We start from the raw sequence: 25,836 nt of genomic DNA on the forward strand, positions 1-25,836 counted from the left end.
CTTATTCATTTTTAGTTAGCCAATAAATGGTATCATCCCGATTTAAAACTTCTTGCTTTTACTGATGGCCAACACGGTAAAATACCCTACTGCTACTACTTATTTATAATGGACAACTCTTAACAATAAGGTTTTATCAAGGCTGCATGGAAATCTTATTCTTCACGTTTAGTAAATCACAGCTGGAAAGATGATTTTGAAAACCAAAAAAATTAGAACATAACTTGCACTACAGAGGCATAACTACAAATCATGGGGACCCCCAGCAAAGCTTTGATGGGACCTCCAATGATCACACCCTTTCCATTGCCTACCTCTAATGACTCTCACAACACCAGAGCACAAATTTCAAGGGTCATACTCCTATAAAGTGTAGCCACAAGAACAGCTGATCTGATGGATGGACCCCTTTATCAGAGGGAGTGAAGTAGTAGTTGGGACCCACTGTGGTTGCAGGACCTGCTCCCGTGTACTCATGCCCCTGCTTGCACTTACATTCAGTATAAGTGGAGGAGAAAGGGGGGAAAGGAGAAAATTCAATGTAAAATAGTCATTGATGATTGATAAATGAAGGACAAGCTAGGAAGCCAGTTACCATAATACTTGCTGTATCCTAAATTGCTAAGCTCTGTGTTAGTGTATTGTTCACTCCTCAGCACATGTGATTGCCTTTCTGCAGATGTGCACTTCCCCTTACTATACTGTAAATAATATCCAATCATTTAATTACAGGAGGTCACCAGCCAGGCTCGTTGCTCTGAGCGCCCATGGATCATCACAATGGCTCACCGCCCCATGTACTGCACCAATATGAACAGTGATGATTGTACCCAGCTGAACAGTACGGTGAGAGGTTAAAGAGGCACCCTAGTGACACCTAGTATAATATAGTCTATTAATCAGGATACCCACTTTTACATCAACTACCTTGGTTTCAGTTTTCAGAAACACTTCCTATATCTATATATTGCTGTGCATTGAGTCACAGTCTAGGCCAGGGGTAGGGAACCTATAAACACTTCCTATATCTATATATTGCTGTGCATTGAGTCACAGTCTAGGCCAGAGGTAGGGAACCTATGGCTCGGGAGCCAGATGTGGCTCTTTTGATAGCTACATCTGGCTCATAGTTAGAGGTTGATTCACTAAGCTATGCTGTTCAAGCAACGCAGCTTAGTGTGACAACACAAGTAACATTTTCAAAGTAGGCATGCTACTGCTATAGCATGCACTACTAACTTACTTGCGCTACCACAAAACGAACGGCTGCTCCAATTGTCCCACTCTGGACCCTGTCAGGTCCAGTGACTTTGTAGGACGAGATCCCCACACTTTGATTGGCCCAATAGGCTGTCTGTCACTTGACAAGCAGCCTATTGGGCCAAAGTGTGGGGATCTCGTCCTACAAAGTGAATCAACCCCCAAGTCAGCTAGCTAATTGTACAAGCTGTTAGTCGGAATTTCTCCTGTCTGGCTCTCAGGGAAATTGCTGATGTTGCTGAAACCCAAGAGAAGCTGAGGACGTGTCTGACACTTCTACTGCCCAGAGATCAACTGTATACACATAACCATGGCAACAGGGACGTGAGCCCTCTGCTGCGCATGCACACTGTGCCAGTTTGAAACATGTTGTATGGCTCTCACACAATGACATTTTTAAAATATGTGGTGTTTATGGCTCTCTCAGCCAAAAAGGTTCCTGACCCTAGGCAGTCTCCATCTAGAGCATTCTGGGAGATCAGGAGTTATTTCTATTGACTTTTTTGGAACACAAAGTAAACATACATTCTGCATAGATACGCCTGCACGAAGGGTGTCACCATTTGTGATGAATTTCAGAATGTAAATCAGGGCGAGAAAAGGGTTAGGAAAAAATTTACGAGAAAATGGTGACTAAATAATTTATAAAGTAGTATTGTAAAAAGTAATCAACATTGTTCATTACTAGATTACCTTAACCTCCCTGGCGGTAAGCCCGTGCTGAGCACGGGCTATGCCACGCAGGAGGATTTCTCAGGCCCTGCTGGGCCGATTTGCATGATTTTTTTTTGCAACACGCAGCTAGCACTTTGCTAGCTGCGTGTGCATTCTGATCGCCGCCGCTACCCGCCGATTAGCCGCCGCGGCTCGCCGCGCAGGGCCCCCCAGACCCCGTGCGTTGCCTGGCTAATCAGTGCCAGGCAGCGCTGAGGGGTAGATCGGGACTCCCAATGACGTCGGTGACGTCATGGTGCCCGTCGCCATGGCGACGGGGGAAGCCCTTCAGGAAATCCCGTTCTTAGAACAGGGTTTCCTGATCGGAGATCGCCAAAGGCGATCGAAGAGGGCGGGGGGATGCCGCTGCACAGCGGCTATCATGTAGCGAGCCCTGGGCTCGCTACATAATTTAAAAAAAAATAAATTAAAAAACACTGCTCTGCTGCCCCCTGGCGGTTTTTAATAGACCGCCAGGGGGGTTAAAGGAACACAGAGATCCAAATTAAAAATTGTTTATACATACCTGGGGCTTCCTCCAGTCCCTTCCGCAGGGATCGCTCTCGAGCCGCCGTCCTCAGTCTTCTTCAGCTCCGGTATCTGGTCCCGTAACTTCCTCTAGTCGTGGCCAGTCTGCGCAAGAGAAGAATCCCTTCTCATTGGCCCACATTGATCACCGAGTCAGGAGGCAAAGAAATCTGCTCCTTACCGGCTCACAGAGCTCTGTGGTCCGTGCAGCGATTCGTCAGAAGCAGACATTTTTTTGGTATCAGGGGCCAGAGACTGCAAGTGGTTAAAGGATACCTGTCAAAAAAAGTTTTATTTTTTTTTATTTTTGTCCATGTCCCCCTCTGGGCAAATTTTCAACACTTTTTTATTATTATTATTATTATTATTTTTTTTTTTTTAAAGGACCCACATCTTCCGTAGCGCTGGACAAGGTACAAAAATATACAACATTGGGGAGCATAGATACATGAGTAGTTCAACATATTGTATACAAACAGGACAACCAGTGATACCATTACAAATACCATATATACAATTGATGTGTAGTTTGAAAAACATCACCAATACTGATAGATGTTAATTTGATAAAATTGCACAGAAACAGGAAACACTAGAAGAAGGTCCCTGCCCTTGTGAGCTTACAGTCTAGATGGTAGTGGGGTGGAGACACTGGCGGACTAGACAAAGGGGTTACAGTAACAGACAGCAACAAATCAAACACAGTTTCTGTAGAGTGGGGAAAAATTACAGCCTCTGTCAGGTTTTTATTGCTGTCTCATTCCCTATTGCCGAGACCACAGGGGTTTATTTTAAAACATCTGAGGTCCCAGGGCAGGAAGTACATGACAGTTTTTACAGTGGGGGACAGTAACAGCAGTAAATACTCAAAAGAGGATAACTTTCACACTATCCAAAGCTAAACTGTTTTTGCTTTCCTGAAGCTGCAGTATAGTATACTATTATTATTATTATTTATTATTATTATTATTTAGTATTTATATAGCGCCGACATATTACGCAGCGCTGTACAATATGTATATACATATCTATATCTGTAATATAGTATAGAACACCTCTGGGTGAATGAATGATGGAGTTTTGATTTGAGCTTTACTTATGCTGCTTGCACAGGGTGGTACAGACCTGTTTATCTTCATGGAACAGACCTCCATTGACTTCAATTTGCCTCCATCCTTTGGTTAGTTGTTGAAGCTAATGTTCTTTGTTTTACAGACTCGCACCGGATTACCTGGGGGACAATATGGCCTGGAGGAATTGTTCTATAAATATGGTATGTATGTGTTTGTTAATAACTTCTCTTTGCCTTAAAGAGACTCTAACAAAATGTTTAGCCTTATTTCTTCTATCCTATAAGTTCCTATACCTGTTCTAATGTGCTCTGGCTTACTGCAGCCTTTCCTAGTTGCACAGTGGCTGTGTTATCTCTGTTATATAATCTAATCTTCTTTCCTCTGACGGCTTTGTCGGCTCAGGCACTCAGGCTAGAATGTGCAGGTCTGCTTGTGATAGGATAGAAGCTATACACACCCTCCCCAGGCCCCCTCCAAGCTCTGTATGACTCACACACTGAGCTACTCTCAGCCTATCACATTCTGTTAGCAGCCATGTCTTTTGTTTATAAACACTGCCCTAAACTGGCAATTACAAGCCAGGATTGCAGCAGGGAGAGGCAGAAACAGCACAGAGGGGCCCAGGAGAACATAATGAATAGAATGGTATGCTTTTTATTGTAAGAATTTTAGAGTACAGATTCTCGTTAAAGTGTTAGTGTACCTATACATAAATGTACATAAAGGCCGTTATGGAATTCACCTTTTTTCCTAAGTTTTTCCTAGGAGACATCTTCTGTTAAAACAACTTTTCAATACTCTGCAATTGTAAATGTGCCAAAAAGTAGATACAAAGTAGAGTTACCGTTCTGTGGATTTTTTGGCTTGCTGGTGGTTTAAAAGGCATTTTATTGATAAGGGGGAAAATATTGCCAAGGAGAAAACGTTGGAGAAAAAGTGAATTGAATATGGCCAAAATGTCTCGAAATGGGTCGCTTATCAGTAACGTTATTTATACCGGTATTTACAGTATATTATTCATTTAACTCCATTTTACGTTACTGACATGTTATTACCAGTATTTACATTAGAAGCTGTTACTCTGCCAATAATGACTTTAGTTATACAAATGTTAGACCAAAAAGCTCTATGTGGACTGATGGATAAATGAAACAATGTTGGCCTACAGTATATGCAATTACGGTAACTTGTTTTGTCCAGAATTTTCTCCCAGGAGCCAATTTTTAATCTCATCTACAAAATAATTTTCAATTGAAAAAGTATCAAAAAAGTAGACAAAAAAAACAAAAACAAATTTCAAACTTATTTAGAATATTTTCTTGCTTGCTGGTAGCTTAAAGGGAACCAGAGAGGAATGCTTCTGTAAAATAGAAAAAAGATTTTATACATACCTGGGGCTTCTTCCAGCCCCATAAGCCTGGATCGCTCCCACGCCGCCATCCTCCGCTTCCTGGATCCGCCGGTACTGGGCCCGTCACTTCCGGCGGACGCGGCCAATTGTCCGCATCACAGGGGCTCCCTCCATACCCGTACGCATGCGGCTGCGCAGTAAGCAGCCACATGCGTACCTGTAGGGAGGGAGCCCCCTGTGATGCGGACAATTGGCCACGTCCGCTGGCCGACTGGCCGACTTGCGGCAATGACGGGACCCGGTACCGGCGGATCCAGGCAGCGGAGGACGGCGGCGTGGGAGCAATCCAGGCGTATGGGGCTGGAGGAAGCCCCAGGTATGTATAAAAGCTTGTCTTCATCCTCTCTGGTTCCCTTTAACATTTCTTTTATTAATAAGGTGTAGAAGTATTTCTTGGTAAATCATTAATTGAATAGGGGCTCTTATTTGGTAAAGAAGCATACACCAGAAAAAATATTCATTTTACACATGAGGTGGATGTATAAATGTAGTTTATTTAGGGATGTAGCTACAAAAGATATTGATAACATATAACACACTGCCATACATTTTTCATAATGGTTGGATAACATTTATAAACAATTCATAGATGGTGCAGTAAGGGCTCTTTCACACTACAGGCAGCGGTGAAAGGCTAAAACGCTGCTTTTGGCTGCAGGCGTTTTCAAGGCGTTTTAACGCCTATACATTACAATCAATTGTAATGAGAAACGCCGCGGTAGGCCCAGAAAAAGCGCCTGGGAGCGTTGAAACGCAACGCTCCAAAACGCGGCGTTTAGTGTGAATGGTAAAATGAAAGTCTATGGACTTTCTTTTACCTAGGAAAACGCCAACTTCGACCGTGGTGTTAAAACGCAGAAAAAGCCCTCTGGTGTGAAAGGGCCCTAAGGAAAGTGCATACCCGACCGACGATACGACCAATTTCGGGATGACAATTGGTCGCATTGTCGATCGTGCATGCTGCAAGATGTAGGGCCCACTTGCTCGATCGGGTGCGCGGTGGGAATGACGTGCAATTTCGCGACGAACGCGATAAAACCCCCAACGCTGTTTCCCCTAATGAAAGATTTCTCCCCTTTAGTGCCCTGTGCAAGGTATACATTACCTGTCCGCGGCCTGCACTTGTCCCTCTGCTGCTCTGAGTGCATTCCCCTGTCCATACATGCGCGCCCCTTGTGGTTTTCTAGTAAGGGCGCGCATGTGACGTCACACACACGCGCCCTTGATAGGAAACCACGTGGGGCGCGCGTGTATGCAGAATGGAGGAATCTCGGAAGCCAGCAGGGGACAAGCGCAGGCTGTGGATAGGTAATGTATACTTTACGTTGGGCACCGGTCTGACATTTTTTATTAGGGGCGGCGAGGCGGACGGATGTGGCAATAATAAGACAATAATAGATGTAAATAACTGAGCCAGTAATCAATTCAAACAATACATGTACCAGAGGTCATCAATGTGTACTTAGATACAAGACTTTCACAACCATCTGATGAATGTATTGTCTTTATCACTTTACTTACATTTCTCTTCAGGTAAAATGAACTTATTATTATTATTATTATTATTATTATTATTATTGATTTATATAGCACTAACATCTCTTCCGTGGCGCTGAGCATCTTCCGTGGCACTAAATGAGGCAGAGGGGGATTTTTAGGGATATTTAATTTCTTCCAGCTAATAATGTTTGCAGGACAAAAACGTGTTTAATACATGGCATACAGGGCACATGTTATTCCTGTTAATTGCTTAACCACACCTTAAGGACCAGAGGCTGCTGGTACAGTAAAACAGCGCTTCCCGACAAATCGCGCAAAAATCTGCCACTCCCGCCGTTCTGTCCCCGCCGCAGGCTCCACTCATTGCCGTCTCTATGACGGCAGAGCGCCGTGCGCCGGTCAGGAGCCACTTTCATTGGCTCCTGACCCTGTCAATCAAATGTAAGTCAATGGTATTGGCTTACAGTGATGACAGGGCCAGGAGCCAATGAAAACGGCTCCTGCCCGGCTCACAGTGCTCTGCCGTCATAGAGACGGCAGGGCGAGCAAATTGCGGCGGGGACAGAGCGGCGTAATTGGTGGTAAACAGCGGGTACACGCAGTCAATGCGATGTAGAGTTTACGTTCCAGTTAGGGGCGCAGCACCACCTGCTGGACCTTGATTCATACTGCGCCGGAAAACTCAGAACTTCCTCTCTAATAAGCCACAACATGATAGTCTTTATGGGGGGGGGGGGAGAGGAATCTTCATTACAATTTATAGAAAAACTAATAAAAAAAACCCAGTGGTTTTAACTTGGTTTCACTCTGCAGGGAACACTAAAATGGTTGAGCCTCAATGTTAACTGTATGGCAGGCATATCCAAAGTCTGGCTCGGGGGCCAATTGCGACCTGTCGTGGCCCCCAAAGCTCTCTACAGTTGTTAATTCCATGCTGCCCGCAGGCCGTAGCTGCAGTACAATATGCAGAGACCAGCAGCATTAACAGCCACTGATTAGCAGCTGCCACTATGCCAGCAGCAGTAACAGCCACTGATTAGCAACTGCCACTGTTCCAGCAGCAGTAACAGCCACTGATTAGCAGCCACCACTGAGCCATCAGCAGTAACAGCCACTGATTAGCAGCTACCACTATGCCAGCAGCAGTAACATCCACTGATTAGCAGCCACCACTATGCCAGCAGCAGTAACAGCCACTGAGTAGCAACTGCCACTGTTCCAGCAGCAGTAATGGCCACTGATTAGCAGCCACCACTGAGCAATCAGCAGTAACAGCCACTGATTAGAAGCTGCCACCGGGCCATCAGCAGTAACAGCCACTGATTAGAAGCTGCCACTATGCCAGCAGCAGTAACAGCCACTGATTTGCAGCTGCCACTATGCCAGCAGCAGTAACAGCCAATGATTAGCAGCTGCCACTATGCCAGCAGCAGTAACAGCCACTGATTAGCAGCCACCACTATGCCAGCAGCAGTAACAGCCACTGATTAGCAGCCACCACTATGCCAGCAGCAGTAACAGCCACTGATTAGCAGCCACCACTGAGCCATCAGCAGTAACAGCCACTGATTAGCAGCTGCCAGTATGCCAGCAGCAGTAACAGCCACTGATTAGCAGCCACCACTATGCCAGCAGAGATAACAGCCACTGATTAGCAGCTGCCACTGTACTAACTGCACACAGTATATGGGCTATTTCCTGTGGAAACGTTTTGAGAAAATGTCACAGGCATAGGGTACCTAACGACAATCAGCAAAAATTGTGTTTAATTTGTTGCCCCCCTCAGCACTCTCAAGAACGGCGGTATGGCCCTTGGCCTATAAAGTTTGGCCACTCCTACTGTATGGGGAGAGCTGCCTTGGCAGAGCATGAATGACAGTGATGTGTGTGTCTCATTTCAGGGGTGGATCTGGAGATCTGGGCACATGAACATTCCTATGAGCGTCTCTGGCCTGTATACAACTCCACAGTGAGTACAACGCACTCCTGATAATCACTGCTTGTTTATATGTCAGTTTTCCTGTGGAATATCCTGTTTGGAATTAAATGTTTCCAGTCTAATAAAGTGACATGCCACCTCTCGGCTAACAGAACACGGGATGAGTCCTTGCAAATTATGGCGCTGTCATGTTATATAGACTGAAATAATTCTGTGTTACTGCACAGACTACCCTGTATTCTTGGAGGTAAACCGATTTAAGAATACCGTAATACAATCCCCTTTTCTAATTTGGGATTAAAGTAGAATATAGTAGACCCAATAATATAGAGGACATGCTGTAAAAATGTTAGACAAAATACCCAAGAAGAGTCCTGAGGCTCTGTAAAATGTATAAGCTATAGGCTTGCTATACACCAGCGGTTCTGGATGTAAGCCCGGTTTGCATAAAGAGCTAATTCAGCAGTGGTGCATTGTGGGTAACCACAGTTACACACTTAAATCTGAATTCTCGCAAATACCTTCTGTTTTAAGAAGGCAAACCACGCTAAGCATTGCTTTTTTAGTAGGAGGCTTTTCGGTCTCTTTTGGTCCCCTATACATTCCTTGTGGTTTTGGGTCACCCCGAGCTGCTTGGTTACTCTGTTCTGGTCCAAGCCCTATCTCATAGAACCATATCATTTCCTGCCATGCACTGAGGAGGACCAACAGTCCAAAACAGGCTGTTTGCATGTTGGGTTGATGTGGCTCTATTAGAGTAGCAATCATTTTTACCTGGGGCTTCTTCCAGTCCCTAGATGTCTTCTGAGTCCCTTGCCACAGCTCCGGTGCTCTCCGCTGTCCCGATTGCTGCCCATGAAGCTCAGCGACCCGTCAGTGCTTCTGCATATCTGCAGAATAGCTGCGCAGGTGCAGTACGTGCACAATGACGTGGGCATGCAGGCCACATGCACCTGGACATACGCAGAAGCGCCGACCCATTGCTGCATTTTGCTGCCTATAGCAACCAAATGACTGCTGCCGTTATCTAGCGCAGATCAGAAGATGAATGGTAGTATTCCAATGGTTGCTGTGGATAACACAGACCGTTCTCTGGTTTCTTTCACTTGCTATGTTACTTGCTATGTTACTGTATGTGACCATCCCCCCAACTGTGTGGCAAAATCTCACCATTTTTTTATGTGGTTGCAGGTGTATAATGGATCCACAGAGGCTCCCTATACCAACCCCCGGGCCCCTGTCCACATAACTACAGGATCTGCTGTGAGTAAAGCTATGTGCAGCATTTGAGTAGGATTCAAAATAGTATTGCTGTTGTGGTAGAGCGTGATCAACACCCTAAGGGCCCTTTTCCATTAGCGAACGCATCACTTCCAGGGGTGTCCGCGTCACTTCCGCATCTCCCAATGCGGAAGTGTATGGAAAGGACTGTGGGCGGATGCGGCTGTGCGAGAATCTGCAGCATGCTGCAGATTCTCGGATCACACCGCTCCGCACACAATGCACGCAGTGGAAACTGTTCCATTGCTGTGCATTAGGTTCAGGACACCCACGGTGCGATACGGCTATGTAGCCGCATCGCACCGCTTCTAATGGTAACGGGCCCTAACACAGAAGAACACAGAAACAACGGGAGCCCAAATGGTGCATTACCTCACGAGTCAAATGGCAAATGTAAAAAAAAGGTTGTGGTACTCACAAAGGAAGGTTACACAGGGAGCAACCAACCACTGAAGGCAGGTGGAGATTTATAAACCTGACTCCACTCAGGTGACCAGCTGGAACTGGATCCGGTCGCCCTCTTGGCAAAACAACAAAGGACCAATCAGTGGCAGAGCCACTGGGTACCGGAGTACACCCCTCCTAAGAAGGGTGAAAAGCACAAAGGAGGGAAGAGGCGCCCAATAATAGATAAAACACGTGTTAAAAATAGCTAAAATAATAAAGGGAGAGGTGGATTATCTCAATAACTACACATTCATACGCATATGAAGTTTAATTATGCACAGGCAATGCGATTCGTGAGTTTAACGCCCACTTCCTCAGGCCAAATCCAGTGCCAGTGAGCTATTTCTGCCATTGTATTTACCATAAAAATAAGTATCCTGAATAATTTATTGCATTTTACTATATGTAACTATAGTACAGCTAGCCATACATCTAGTGATTCTTTTTCAATCGACAAATCAGTCGACTATTAAGGAATCAACTTCATTATGGTTGATCGAAAGCCGATCGACTAGTGACCCACACACAACAAGCAATATCTTATGCGATTCACATTCAATTAGACCGATGGCACTGGGTCCTGAGTTGGTATGATGCTCAGTTCCCAAGTTATGGGGTTTTGAAGGAGGGGTGTCCCCTTAACTTGGCTGCAGAAAGTGCAATTACAGAAGTACGGGACAAACCCGACATGATGATAAGCAGCCCACCTGGTAGGTCTTCTTCCTTCGCAGCATAAATCTGTGTCTTCAAAACTTCTGTCAAGTGCCCTAGGTCTCTCATTACAGATGAAGGAGCAGCACAGCTCCTCTCCGTCTTACTGGCATGGGCAGGAGACTCAATTCCACTGTGCTCTCTGCAGCAAAGTGCAGGGGACACCCGTCCCCCAAACCCGAGCGCTGTAATCACAGTGCAGGAGATTTGGGCGCACACTGAGTAACTTCGGCGCCATCAGAAGACGGAGCAGAAGTTACATTTTAAATACTGTAATTCGGCCTCCAGCAATAGCTGGAAGCCAAATTATATCATTCCCCACTATCCTTGTGGACCTAGAGGGGGAATAGTAATTAACGTCGTCGGGGCTTGTGCAGCAGCAGGATAAGCCATGTATCGACTGTATCCTGCGCCCAAGTCTCCCGGCGGCGATTACATATGTACGCCCCCAAACCCCCCTAACTTGGGAATGGGGCATTGCATTGCATCGGGACCGAGTGCAAAGGAAAGCCGGGACTTTCAGCTTTCCAAAAGTGGATAGATCTGACTAGGGGATCAAACGGAACTTTAACAAAAAGCTGCGAAACTTTCCAGACGGGATAATATGTAAGTACCGACCGATGTTGTGTCTCCATGCTCCGTATGCAAAAATCGATTCAGAGTTGATCGAATGACATGTGAACAGTAGCCGATTCCTGTGCGATTGGCCGATATCTTGCATCCTGTTCGATCACTAAACTGGTCGATTAGACATGAAATCAGCCACTTTTCATCTATTGGGAATTCTGGAACACAATCGATTCTATAAAATGATTAATCAAATGTTCGATCGTACAGCCAAATCGCTAGATGCATGGCTACTTTTACTCTTGATCTTTAAGCATACTTATCAGCTGTTTTACCACTCAGTTTTGTGCAGACAATTTAAAACACCATCAGCTAGATACTTGAGGATAAGGCATTCTGTGTTTTTTGCTTCCAGGGCTGTAGTGAGAGGCTGGATCCTTTCTTCCCTCTACATCGGGAGTGGAGTACCGTAAGGATTGAAGATTATGGCTACACCCGTATCCACATTGCTAACAAGACTCACATACACATCCAGCAAGTGTCTGATGATCAGGTCTGTCTATTGGATAGTGTCTGCTTTACATGCACTGCAGGGCCACCATCAGACATTTTTGGGCCCCACACTGGGCAAACCTACTGGGCCTCCCCCCCCCTCACTCCCCTCTTCCCCCACATGGCAAATAGCAATCTTTGAAAGCCTGAACACACTAATGTCCATGTAACCGCTTTTCATGCGCCCCCATGCCTGGGAGCGTTGTGCATGTGCTCAGTTCATTAAGACTAACTGCGCTTGCACAGACCAGCTACGGGAGCACGATGGAAGAGGCACGTGGCCTGTAACAGTGAAAGCGCAGTGCCGCACAACCCAGCTGGATTGCGTAGACTTCATAGGAGCACAGTGGATTAGACCGGAAGGGTCCTGAGGGAGCTTACTGACTGCAGGGAGCTGGAAAGAGCACTAGGAAAGTAAAAATCCTTTTCTCCCATTCGTTGCAGGTTTATTTTAATCACTGATTAGGTAACTCCTGGATGAGCCTCCTGGCACCTCTCATCACATTATTGAGTATCCCACGTGTGGCACTGTTTGCCGGGCCCCAGATTCACTAGGGTCCCATACAGCAGTCCCCCTTGTGATGCCCTGAAGGTGGCCCTGATGTGCTGTGCTATACCTGAAGGCTCGTGATAAATCTGTGAAAATTCTCATATATACAGCTCATGGTTATAGCCAAAGAAAAATAAGTTGTTTTTTTACCTAGCTCAAGACAGTGTGTCTTTCTCCTCAGTTTTCTCCTAGGAGATAATTTTCATCTTCTGTTTAAAATAAATTTTCAGCACTCTGCAATTGAAAAAAGTACCAAAAAGGAGGTGAAAAAGTTCTGTCAAAAATATTCACAGTATTTACTTGCTTGCTGGTGGCTTAAAAGGCATTTTATTTGAAAATATCACCTTGGAGAAAAAGTGAATTGGATAGGCCCAACGTGTTCAAGACAATACACACCTTCGATCGGGTAACTTGAACAAGTGACCTTTTTATAACGATTTTCAGTTAACCATTTCAGCCTTTTGGACGTAGCTGCTACTTCCAAAAGGCTACTGCACGCTCCTGCGGATGATCGTGCGCGCCCCCGTGCCGACGTAGTTCCCATTCATTGATCTAAGCCCCGTTAGAAAGATCGACGGCTTCTTTGAGAATCCGCGTTCTTTCTGAACAACAAAAACACAAATTCACATCCTCTCTACACTTTCTGTAAGCGAGAGTTCTCGCTTCCATCCTGTAAGCGAGAGTTCTCGCTTACAGGATGGAAAAAAAAATACTGAGGCCATCTTGTGGCCAAATAGTAAAACAAAATCTACATACATTTTTTTTAACCTCCCTAGCGGTAAGCCCGACCTCAGGTCGGGCTATGCCGCGCAGGAGGATTTCTCTGGGCCTGCTGGGCCGATTTGCATAATTTTTTTTGGTACACGCAGCTAGCACTTTGCTAGCTGCGTGTACTTCCCGATCGCCGCCGCTCCACGCCGATTCGCGCTAGGCTAGCTACATGATTACAAAAAAAATTATAGTGCTGCGCTGCCCCCTGGCAGTTTTAATAGACCGCCAGGGAGGTTAATAAACACAATAAATTACATTTAAAATTAACTGTTTATCTCCCACACTCCAAAAAATGTCCAAATAAAATTTTTAACTAAAAATAAAATAAAAACAATTACAATAAAAAAACAAAACAAACATAAATAGTTACCTAAGGGTCTGTACTTTTTTAATATGCATGTCAAGAGGGTATATTACTATATATTTTTTTTTAATTATAAACTTGTAAATAGTGATGGACGCAAAACTGATAAAATGCACCTTTATTTCCAAATAAAATATTGGTGCCATACATTGTGATAGGGACATAATTTAAATGGTGTAATAACTGGAACAAATGGGCAAATAAAATACATAGGTTTTAATTATGGTAGCATGTATTATTTTAACCCCCTTGGCGGTATGAAAAATACCGCCAGGGGGAAGCGCAACAGTTTTTTTTAAATTTTTTTTTTTTTTTAATCATGTAGCGAGCCGAGGGCTCGCTACATGATAGCCGCTGCTCAGCGGCATCCCCCCAGCCCCGCCGATCGCCTCCGGCGATAGGCGATCAGGAAATCCCGTTCAAAGAACGGGATTTCCTGGAGGGCTTCCCCCGTCGCCATGGCGACGGGGCGGGATGACGTCACCGACGTCAGCGACGTCATTGGGAGACCCGATCCACCCCTCGGCGCTGCCTGGCACTGATTGGCCAGGCAGCGCTCGGGGTCTGGGGGGGGGGGGGCCGCGCGCCGCACCGGATAGCGGCGATCGGGCGCGCGGCGGCGGCGATCGGGGTGCTGGCGCAGCTAGCAAAGTGCTAGCTGCGTCCAGCAAAAAAAAAATTAAGTCAATCGGCCCAGCAGGGCCTGAGCGGCACCCTCCGGCGGCTTACCCCGTGTCACACACGGGGTTACCGCTAAGGAGGTTAAGCTATAATGGCCAAAAACTGAGAAATAGTGGATTTTTTTTCTTAATATTTCCGTTTAAAATGCATTTAGAAAAAAATAATTCTTAGCAAAATGTACCACCCAAAGAAAGCCTAATTGGTGGTGGAAAAACAAGATATAGATAATTTCATTGTGATAAATAGTGATAAAGATATTGGCGAAATAATGGGAGGTGAAAATTGCTCAGATGCATAAGGTGAAAAACAACGGAAGGCTGAAGTGGTTAAAGTATTCACTATAGCGAAAAATACATGTGTGCACATACTTTATAAAAGAACATTTCTTCCAGATTAAATGCACTATGAATTATTTTTTCTCCTATGTTGCTGTCACTTACAGTAGGCAGTAAAAGTCTTAACAGATCTGACTGGTTTTCGACTAGTACATCTCCTCATGAGAGAGTCTCAGTATATCCTTTTCTTTGCAAAAGTAATCCCAGAAAAAGATCTATGGAGACAAGTCACCACGCCCCCTACTTGTTTTTTTTTATTATTATTATTTTGACCCTCAGTAAGTGCTTTTGAAAACAAAGAAAACCCTCTCCAGCTTTTAAGGAACTACAAGTCCCACAATGCATTTGCCTTCATGAATCATGACTGTGGCTGTCAGACTCCCGCAATGCATTGTGGGACTTGTAGTTCCTTAACAGCTAGAGAGCCAATTTTACAGATCACTGGACTAGTCCAAAACCTGTCAGATCTGTCAAATTGTTTATGGACTTCTGTAAGTGATAGGAATACAGGAGAAAGGGAATTTATGATGCATTTTCTCTGGAATAAATGTTCTCCTTATAAGTATGTGTACACATGTATTTTAAATGTTTTTATGGTAATGGTCCTTCAGTCTAGGCCAGGGCAGTAACTAGAGGGGAGCAGCGACTGCAGGGGGGATCAGAGCTGTGGGGGGCCCCTAACTACTATCCTCCCCTTCCCCCGATACAAGGGACCATGCTTCAGATCAGATGTTTTTGTTTCTACGCTTGTTATGGATGTGAAGATCACTATAGCCACACTTGTTTTATGACCCTTGTGAGATGGGCCCCCAGGCTGTAGTGGGCACCAAGGGGAGGCAAGGAAACGGGTGTGAGCAGTGGGGGGCCCCATCAAAGTGTCGCTGGGGGGCCCAATGAATTGTAGTTACACCCCTGGTCTAGACTTTTTCTTGCCTAGCATAAGTGAATTATTGGTGCATAAAAATATCTTGGTATTTCCTTCACTTTATTCGAACTGAAGCAGTTGCATGTATTGGCAGTAAAACATTACCAAAGCACAAAGCAGGCAAGCATTTGAAACCATCTATTTTTTCCTTTGGATCCAGATAGTGTTATACTATTTTCTCCCACAGGGTGGTGCTGCAACTAAAGGATAATAGATTACTGCCATATTTGTGCTGTGCATGACAATATAAGGTTGGTAACAGCAACACAGATCTCAAGTCAAAACCACAACTGAGGCAAGAGGGATATGGAAGCTTCCGTATTTATTTCCTTTTAAGCAATACCAGTTGCCTGGCTATCCTGCTGATCCTCTGCCTGTAATACTCTTAGCCATAAACCCTGAACAAGCATGCAGCCGATCAGGTGTTTCTGACATTATTGTCAGATCTGACAAGATTAGCTGCATGCTTGTTACTACTGCAGCCAAATACATCGGCGGGGCTGCCAGGCAACTGGTATTAATTAACCATTTTTGCTCTGCTGCGGTGCCGCGCTTCGGCACGCTCCCGTGCGCGATCGCGGGTGCGCCCCCGTGCTGTCCCCCGGTAGCCCTGGGATCAGTGAACGGGAACATGGTTCCCGATCACCGGTCCGTGTCCCCAGCAGAAAAACTGAAGTGCTCTTACTAGAGGCTTCAGTATTTCTGCACGTAAAATTTTCCGCGTCCCCCTTGTGCTTCCGCTTAGCAAGAAGCACAAGGAGAAAAAAACTCAAGGTGGCCATCTTGTGGCCAAATAGTAAAACTACATCTACATATTTTTTACATAAAAATGTACACATATAATAACATTAAAGTGAACCTAAAGTCTGGCCAAAAAAATGAGATTAACTCACCTGGGGCTTCCCTCAGCCCCCTGCAGCCAATCGGTGCCCTCGCAGCCCCGCTCCGATGGTCCAGGACCCGCCGGCGAACACTTCCGGTTTGGCTGTCACCGGCCGACAGGCATGGGAACGCGAGTGATTGTGCGCGTTCCCAGCCTGTATATCGCCCCCTATGCTGCTATTGCGGCCTCCTGGCACGCACGGAAGGTATGTATCTGACCGCTGCTCACACTGTAACTAGCTGGAGGGGAGCGCAGAGGGGAGAGCCTCGAGGTGAGGGAGAGGGGGGGAACTTCCCCTCTCCCCGCCGACTGTGGCCAAGGCTTTTCCCTGATGCTGCCCTCCAGCCCCCACAAAACGGCCCAGAGCGGGCCCCCTCCGCGGGAGCAGGAGCTGCAGGGCCTATTGTTACGCCAGTGCTTGTAAAAAGTGATGGACGCAAAACTGAAAAAATGCACCTTTATTTCCAAATAAAATATTGGCGCCATACATTGTGATAGGGACAAAATTTAAATGGTGTCATAACCGAGACAAACGGGCAAATAAAATACATAGGTTTTAATTATGGTAGCGTGGATTATTTTAAAGCTATAATGGCCAAAACCTGAGAAATAATGAATTTTTTTCCATTTTTTTCTTATTAATCCTTTTAAAATGCATTTATAAAAAAAATAATTCTTAGCAAAATGTACCACCCAAAGAAAGCCTAATTAGTGGTGGAAAAAAACAAGATATAGATCAATAAATTGTGATACGTAGTGATAAAGTTATTAGCGAATGAATGGGAGGTGAAAATTGCTCTGATGCATAAGGTGAAAAATCCCAGCGGGCTGAAATGGTTAAAAAGGAAATAAATATGGCAGCCTCCATATACTTCTCACTTCAGTTAAGTTTAAGTGACTTTTGAACATACTTGTAAAAGAGTGTGAAAAATGCACATAATGTGTTGCCAATTTTATTGCTACAATCCTATTTAAAGGACTCCTTTTGGTGCAGGGATATGAAGGCTGCCATATTTATTTCCTTTCAAGTATCCCATTCCCTGGTAATCCTGCTGATCTTTTTTGCTGCAGTAGTGTCTGAATCACACACCTGAAACAAGCATGCAGCAAATCCAGTCAAACTTGAATCAAACATCTGATCTGCATGCTTGTTCAGGGCCTATGGCTTTGGGCTGGTGCACACCAAAGCGGTTCTGGAGGGTTTTTTAAAATGCTTGCAGGGGGAAAAACGCTTGGCTAATGAAAGTGAATGGGATAGTGCAAACTCGGGGGCTGCAGCAAGTGTTTTTGTTGCAGAAGCTGTTCAGTAACAGCTTTACTGTAACAATATTTGAAATGTTCTACACAAAAACGGGTCTCAGGGTTTTCTTTATATTTAAAAGCACTTAGTGAATGGCAGTTGCTCTGTCCAATTGCCAAAAAAATTAGCAGGGAGGCTGGCCAGCATCTTTGTATAAAACGTTTTCAGGGAATGTCTATATAGAATAAAGGCCATGCTGAGAATCCCCCATGAAGAGATGGACTAACCCAAAACCTGTCGGTAATGTCAGATTTCTCAAAGGCAAAAAACAGCGCAATATATAAGAGGTATGCAGCTGGGAGGTGGGGGCAGGTCCCAAGCCCCTAGTGAGAAAGACAGAAAACAATTGTACCTCAGCGCAATAGGATATGTGTAGTAACCAACACTACCACTACAGCCTGTGCTCCCGGCTGATGGCAAGGGCAATACAGTACCTCTTCCTGGTGCAATGAGGATAAGGTACCTCTCCGTGTACTCTCGGTCTCCTGATGTCTCTTTGTAACAAGTCTTGCTGTAATCCCGATATCCAGGAGCGGGCAGAAAGCTCCGCTCAGCGCAGCATGGATCGTGACGTTTCCTGATCAGATGATCCCCGAACTTCCGGCTTCCTTGCGTTCCACAGTGGTTCCGTCCCAGTGACACTGAGTGCAACAGTGACGCTTCCTGGCTCCTCCAAGCAGACACAACACGACTGTACATTCAGTCTATTTATTAACGAACTCCAGATAAAACAAAGCAACTTGTTTCACGGGTCAGTGCCCGCTTCCTCAGGCAATAGAAAAAGGAGTTACAGCATTTAGCAAAACAAACAACACTCGGTGCCTCTGGTAGTAGATTTAGATTTCTACTACCTAGATTTAGATTTAGATTTCTACTACCTATTGTAAGTGACAGCAACATAGGAGAAAAGTAATTTATAGCTCTTTTTACTCTGGAAGAAATGTACTTCTTATTTGTATGTGTTTTAAATTTTAAGATTTTCACGACAGTCCCTCTAAGAATGCTGCCAGCTTTGTACTACTCAATGCAGTACGTTGCTATGGGATGCTGCCAGCTTTGTACTACTCAATGCAGTACGTTGCTATGGGATGCTGCCAGCTTTGTACTACTCAATGCAGTACGTTGCTATGGGATGCTGCCAGCTTTGTACTACTCAATGCAGTACGTTGCTATGGGATGCTGCCAGCTTTGTACTACTCAGTGCAGTACGTTGCTATGGGATGCTTCCAGCTTTGTACTACTCAATGCAGTACGTTGCTATGGGATGCTGCCAGCTTTGTACTACTCAATGCAGTACGTTGCTATGGGATGCTGCCAGCTTTGTACTACTCAGTGCAGTACGTTGCTATGGGATGCTGCCAGCTTTGTACTACTCAGTGCAGTACGTTGCTATGGGATGCTGCCAGCTTTGTACTACTCAATGCAGTACGTTGCTATGGGATGCTGCCAGCTTTGTACTACTCAGTGCAGTACGTTGCTATGGGATGCTGCCAGCTTTGTACTACTCAGTGCAGTACGTTGCTATGGGATGCTGCCAGCTTTGTACTACTCAATGCAGTACGTTGCTATGGGATGCTGCCAGCTTTGTACTACTCAGTGCAGTACGTTGCTATGGGATGCTGCCAGCTTTGTACTACTCAATGCAGTACGTTGCTATGGGATGCTGCCAGCTTTGTACTACTCAGTGCAGTACGTTGCTATGGGATGCTGCCAGCTTTGTACTACTCAATGCAGTACGTTGCTATGGGATGCTGCCAGCTTTGTACTACTCAGTGCAGTACTTTGGCAGAAGATGTGGTCGTTTTGTCGTTTTGGAACCCGCAGGTTTAGAATCAGGATATGAGAGTGAGGTTCTGTGGCAACAGTGAGAAGCATTGAATACCAATTGTAGGAAAACGTATACAGTCAATTTTATTGCTGTCCTATGTCTCTGTGAAGTGTGGAAAACTGTCTCCAAGACTCTCTGTCTCCAAGAGTGACAGAGATTGTGACAGAGATTGCAACAAATGACTTTTGTAAAGTTGGGAAGAATTATAATCCATTACTATTTTTCATTGCTTTCCCTCATTTCCTGTCACCAGTTCTACCAGAGTTTACCTATTAAATGACATCTGAAGTGAGAGGGATATCGAAGCTGCCATATTTACAGTATTTCCTTTTAAACAATACACATTGCATGGCTGACCTGCTGATCCACTGCCTCTAATACGTTTAGCAATAGACCCCAAACAAGCATGCAGATCAGACGTTTGACTGAAATCTGAAGATTAGTTGCATACTTGCTCTAGGTGAGTAATCCGGACACTACTGATGCTAGAAAGATTAGGATGCCAGGCATCTGGTATTGTTTAAAAATAAATAAATATGACAGCCTCCTTATCCATCTCACTTCAGGTGGCCATTAAAGCCATAGGACTTCATACAGATCATAGGGTCAGAAGATGACAAAATAATTTGTCCAATGATGGACTCAGACAGTAATAAAACAAACATTTCTAACCCCTCTCTACACAATTCTATCTACACTAAAACATTTTCCTGGAATAGGACTATAAAATAGATAAGTGACAGTTTCAGCAGACTATAATGTGCATAATTATCTTCTGCCCACTTATTTATGTTTAGTGCAAAGTTTCCTTTCAGAAATATTAACCACTTCAGCCTTCAGCGTCGTTTCACCTTCTGCATCCGAGCAACTTTCACCTCCCATTCATTCGCCAATAACTTTATCACTACTTATCACAATGAAATGATCTATATCTTTTTCTTTTTTTTCCACCACCATTCAGGCTTTCTTTGGGTGGTACATTTTGCTAAGAATTATTTTATTATAAATCCATTTTAACAGGAAAATTAACAAAAAATGGAAAAAATTCATTATTTCTCAGTTTTCGGCCATTATAGTTTTAAAATAATACATGCTACTGTAATTAAAACCCTCTATTTTATTTTCCCATCTGTCCCGGTTATTACACTGTTAAAATTATGTTACTATCACAATGTATGATGCCGATATTTTGTTTGGAAATAAAGGTGCATTTTTTCAGTTTTGCGTCCATCACTTATTAGCAGCCCATAATTTAAAAAATAACATTAATATACTTTACTACATACAGTACATATTAAAAAAGTTCAGTCCCTAAGGTAACTATTTATGTAATTTTTTTATTGTATATGTTTTATTTATTTTTTTACAAAAAAAAATTATGTGTACCTATCGGGGAATGTGGGAGGTAAGGGGCTAGTTTTAAAATAAAAAAAATGTCATTATCTGGAAATTTTCATTTCCGGATGTAATTTTACTATTTGGCCACAAGATGTCCTTGCAGCTCCCTTCTAAATGCGTAGTATCACTACGCAATACGGAAGTGAGGCGAAGATGAGACAGTAGGGGCTTTGTGAGGGACCGAGCCTTCTTTTTGACGGTCTTTCATACAGGGACTTACAGTGGCTTGCAAAAGTATTCGGCCCCCTTGAAGTGTTCCACATTTTGTCACATTACTTCACAAACATGAATCAATTTTATTGGAATTCCACGTGAAAGACTAATACAAAGTGGTGTACACGTGAGAAGTGGAATGAAAGTCATACATGATTCCAAACATTTTTTACAAATAAATAACTGCAAAGTGGGATGTGCATAATTATTCAGCCCCCTTTGGTCTCAGTGCAGTCAGTTGTCCATAGACATTGCCTGATCAGTGCTAATGACTAAACAGAGTATACATGTGTGTAATCTAATGTCAGTACAAATACAGTTGCTCTGTGATGGCCTCAGAGGTTGTCTAAGAGAATATTGGGAGCAACAACACCATGAAGTCCAAAGAACACACCAGACAGGTCAGGGATAAAGGTATTAAGAAATTTAAAGCAGGCTTAGGCTACAAAAAGATTTCCAAAGCCTTGAACATCCCACGGAGCACTGTTCAAGCGATCATTCAGAAATGGAAGGAGTATGGCACAACTGTAAACCTACCAAGACAAGGCCGTCCACCTAAACTCACAGGCCGAACAAGGAGAGCGCTGATCAGAAATGCAGTCAAGAGGCCCATGGTGACTCTGGACGAGCTGCAGAGATCTACAGCTCAGGTGGGGAAATCTGTCTATAGGACAACTATTAGTCATGCACTGCACAAAATTGGCCTTTATGGAAGAGTGGCAAGAAGAAAGCCATTGTTAACAGAAAAGCATAAGAAGTCCTGTTTGCAGGTTGCCACAAGCCATGTGGGGGACACAGCAAACGTGGAAGAAGGTGCTCTGGTCAGATGAGACCAAAATGGAACTTTTTGGCCAAAATGCAAAATGCTATGTGTGGCGGAAAACTAACACTGCACATCACTCTGAACACACTATCCCCACTGTCAAATATGGTGGTGCTTCTCTTCAGCAAGGACAGGGAAGCTGGGCAGAGTTGATGGGAAGATGGATAGAGCATAATACAGGGCAATCTTGGAAGAAAACCTCTTGGAGTCTGCAAAAGACTTGAGATTGGGGCGGAAGTTCACCTTCCAGCAGGACAACGACCCTGAACATAAAGCCAGGGCAACAATGGAATGGTTTAAAACAAAACATATCCATGTTTAAGAATGGCCCAGTCAAAGTCCAGATCTAAATCCAATCGAGAATCTGTGGCAAGATCTGAAAACTGCTGTTCACAAACGCTGTCCATCTATTCTGACTGAGCTGGAGCTGTTTTGCAAAGAAGAATGGGCAAGGATTTCAGTCTCTAGATGTGCAAAGCTGGTAGAGACATACCCTAAAAGACTGGCAGCTGTAATTGCAGCAAAAGGTGGTTCTACAAAGTATTGACTCAGGGGGCTGAATAATTACACACACCCCACTTTGCAGTTATTTATTTGTAAAAAATGTTTGGAATCATGTATGATTTTCGTTACACTTCTCATGTGTACACCACTTTGTATTGGTCTTTCACAAGGAATTCCAATAAAATTGATTCATGTTTGTGGCAGTTATGTGACAAAATGTGGAAAACTTCAAGGGGGCTGAATACTTTTCCAAGCCACTGTAGATCAGTGAATGGGAACTTTGTTCCCATTCATTGATCTCTGGGCTAATAGAAGCCGGCTTGAGCATACACAGTAGTGCACGCAATCGAGATCCCCAGGCAGTGGCAGCAGTGTAGCCTATCTGGACGGATATATCCGTCCAGATAGAATTAAGTAGTTAATGGCAATAAAGGCCCTTTTCCACTACTAGTGTTTTGCGTTCTGTTCCTGATAGCAAACGCATAGAAAAACCTTAGGTACATTTAAACTGATGGTAACTGCGGCAACTGTCTCCATTAGTGTGATCTATTTGCGGCACAATTTCTTTCTTGAACGCAGTTGTCGTCTTGCTGTCTTTTCTGTACAATTCATCTCCTGTACTTCCGTATACTATGTATAAAAGCACAGGGAACTCGCATAGCAATGTCACCACTATGCGGTTTTCCCCGCAATTCGTCAATTTCCCATTCAATATTCTTTCATTACGCAAATTGCCCCACAAACGGGCCAAACACCGACGGATAAAACCCCCGATCATAGCAGAGTCGTGGTGGTGGAAATTGGAAAGAAATGCTATCGCAGTGCAATTGCAATCTAGTTTCCTAGTGGAAAAGATCCATAAGATCCAGTATTTTGTAATGTTATAATATACATACCCGTATATACGCATATAAGCTGACCCGCATATAAGCCGAGGTAACCACTTTTTCCTCAGAAACCAGGACAAAGTGATTGACTCGCGTATAAGCCCCCTACCCAGAATAGCCCCCTCCAGAGTAGCCTGATGTGCCCCCAGTGCAAGTCAGCCCCTCTCCCCATAGCCAGATGTGCCCCAAGGATGATATAGCTGTGTCTTAAGACGCCACTAGATGGCGTCATAGATATGAGAGACAGCGTTTGCCACAAAGGAAGAACACTCCGTTCCACAAGCCAAGGAACACAGGTAGTCTTGAGCAGTGCACTCTTCACACCATGTTGCAGGGGATGGGGGGCATGGACACATCAGGGAGCCAGCTGGTAAGAGCAGGTTTACTAGTGTAAAATCATTAAACTCCTCTGCCAGTAACAAAACCTGCTCCACCATCCGTTCTGCTCCACTGACCCGCTTATAAGCCGAGGGGAGTAACTTTTTAGCACATTCTGTTTGTGCTGAAAAATTAGGCTTATATGCAAGTATATACAGTACTTTTGTAATCATCAAATTATTATGCAGATGATAACTGTGTAATGTGTTTTTGCTTTTCTCTAGGGTGGAGAGATAGTGGATGACATATGGCTGATTAAGGACAAACGCTGAGTAGACAAATATTCCTGGACAAAAGCCGGCCCCACACAGCTCTATATCTAATTCCAGCCCTCTCAATCAATGACTGTGATTCACGCGCACAACGCTGCCTTTCTTTGTAATGATCATATGAGATGTAAGAATTTGCTGCTGATAGCATTTGCTATGTGACTCAGAGCGCTGAACAGATGTATGCATTACACTGTGGTGAGTAATCAGACAGATGGACTTGCCAGCCACACAGGACATGGATATGCTGTAGGTGGAGTCCAGCACTGAGAAAGCACCTTTATTGCTGTCCAAAGTAGAACAATATTGTTCCTGATCAGTGTTTGCAAATATTTAGCTCAGGGAGTTTTCAGTCATTAGTCTGACACTGGGAAGTACCCATGTCTCCTTGTAGGCCTAAAGATACGTATGTATATACTTAAGATTTTCTGATTTTTCCTCTGCCAAAATGATTGCATGCGGGCTTCTCAGTGACCATCTCTATTTGTGAGTGCTCCAGTGCTGGTTCACTAGACGGCAGAAATTTCCACCTCTATTGATGTTCCTGCATCAGAGAGCCTTCGGCTTGTCTCCATCCCCACCACCTTCACGGTACTTGGCTGCACATGTGCAGTATGTCCAGTCTACTCACCTTGTACTGTGGTCAGGATGAGAGCATGCACATTGGGAACATAGGAGATAGGGGAGCGCAGTCACAAGAGGGAGGGATTGGACATATTGCGCATGCACAGCCTAGTATGTCCGGGTTAATGGACGGCGACCCAGCCAAGTAGCGGTGAATAAAGTATACTTCTGTCGGACCCTCATGAATGCGCTTTAGCTCCGTCCCGCTTAGCTTTCTTTGGAAATAGCCAGGTCGGATCAAGATCCCACTACTGTATAGGCGAATTGGCCTGATTCGACCTGGCTATTTCTGAAAAAAGCTATAGGGCACGGAGCTAGTGCGCATTCATAGCTGTCGTAAATAAACCATTTAACCTGTCTGTCTTACGCAAATTGCTTGGTGTGTACCAGGCATTAACCACTTAACGACTTCTGCCACGCTTTTCTACGTCCTTGTTTATAAACGCCTATAAACACATGTAAATATTTGGTTCTATTTTCTATTTTTAGAAAACTGAGTAAGTATAGCACCATATTGTGGCCAAAAAGTCAAACTACTTCCAAATACACCATTATTCACTTACAATAGAAAAATTAAATACATTTTCATTATTTTGGAAACTCCTTCACCCCTAACCCAAAATAAAATATCACCATACTTTGTACTAGGGACACAATTTAAACATTGCAATAACCGGGACAAATGGGCAAATAAAATGTGTCTGTTTTATCTACAATAGCACATTTTATTTTTAAACTACAATGGCTGAAACCTGAGGAATGGTGATTTTTTTTAAAAAATTTTTCTTCTTCGTTGTCAAATGCAATAAAAAAAATATAATTCTTATCATAAAGTACTGCCCAAAGAAAGCCTAGCTTTTCCCGCAAAAAATAATGTATAGATCATTTCAGTATGATTAATAGTGATAAAGTTATTACCGAATTAATGGGAAGATCTTTTGAAGGGGAAAAAAACAGTGCTCAGGCAGGTGCGGCAAGGACACACTCTTGCCAGAAGAGGAACGCAGTGCCAATGTTCCAGAGGGTCCCGAGCAAAGGTCCAGAGGACAGTGTAGGAGACCTTGAGCAAACAAAAGTGAGATCTAAATCAAATCAGTATTTGGTGTTACTACCTTTTGCC

At 44.1% G+C, this 25,836-nt stretch overlaps 1 protein-coding gene across 1 annotated transcript in view; it reads left to right on the forward strand.

The window, feature by feature from the left end:
* Positions 1 to 25,173, forward strand: part of ACP7 (acid phosphatase 7, tartrate resistant (putative)) — a 47,069-nt gene extending 21,896 nt beyond the window's left edge. Inside the window, exons 9-14 of the mRNA XM_068249450.1 lie at positions 733 to 846; positions 3,718 to 3,775; positions 8,388 to 8,455; positions 9,617 to 9,688; positions 11,847 to 11,984; positions 24,048 to 25,173. Of these exons, the coding sequence (XP_068105551.1) occupies positions 733 to 846; positions 3,718 to 3,775; positions 8,388 to 8,455; positions 9,617 to 9,688; positions 11,847 to 11,984; positions 24,048 to 24,095 (498 nt within the window). The 3' untranslated portion in view covers positions 24,096 to 25,173. The remainder of the gene's footprint in view (positions 1 to 732; positions 847 to 3,717; positions 3,776 to 8,387; positions 8,456 to 9,616; positions 9,689 to 11,846; positions 11,985 to 24,047) is intronic.
* The last annotated feature ends 663 nt before the right edge of the window (positions 25,174 to 25,836 follow it).

This window comes from Hyperolius riggenbachi, chromosome 8 (genome assembly GCF_040937935.1).
Source record: "Hyperolius riggenbachi isolate aHypRig1 chromosome 8, aHypRig1.pri, whole genome shotgun sequence".
Lineage (NCBI taxonomy): Eukaryota > Metazoa > Chordata > Amphibia > Anura > Hyperoliidae > Hyperolius > Hyperolius riggenbachi.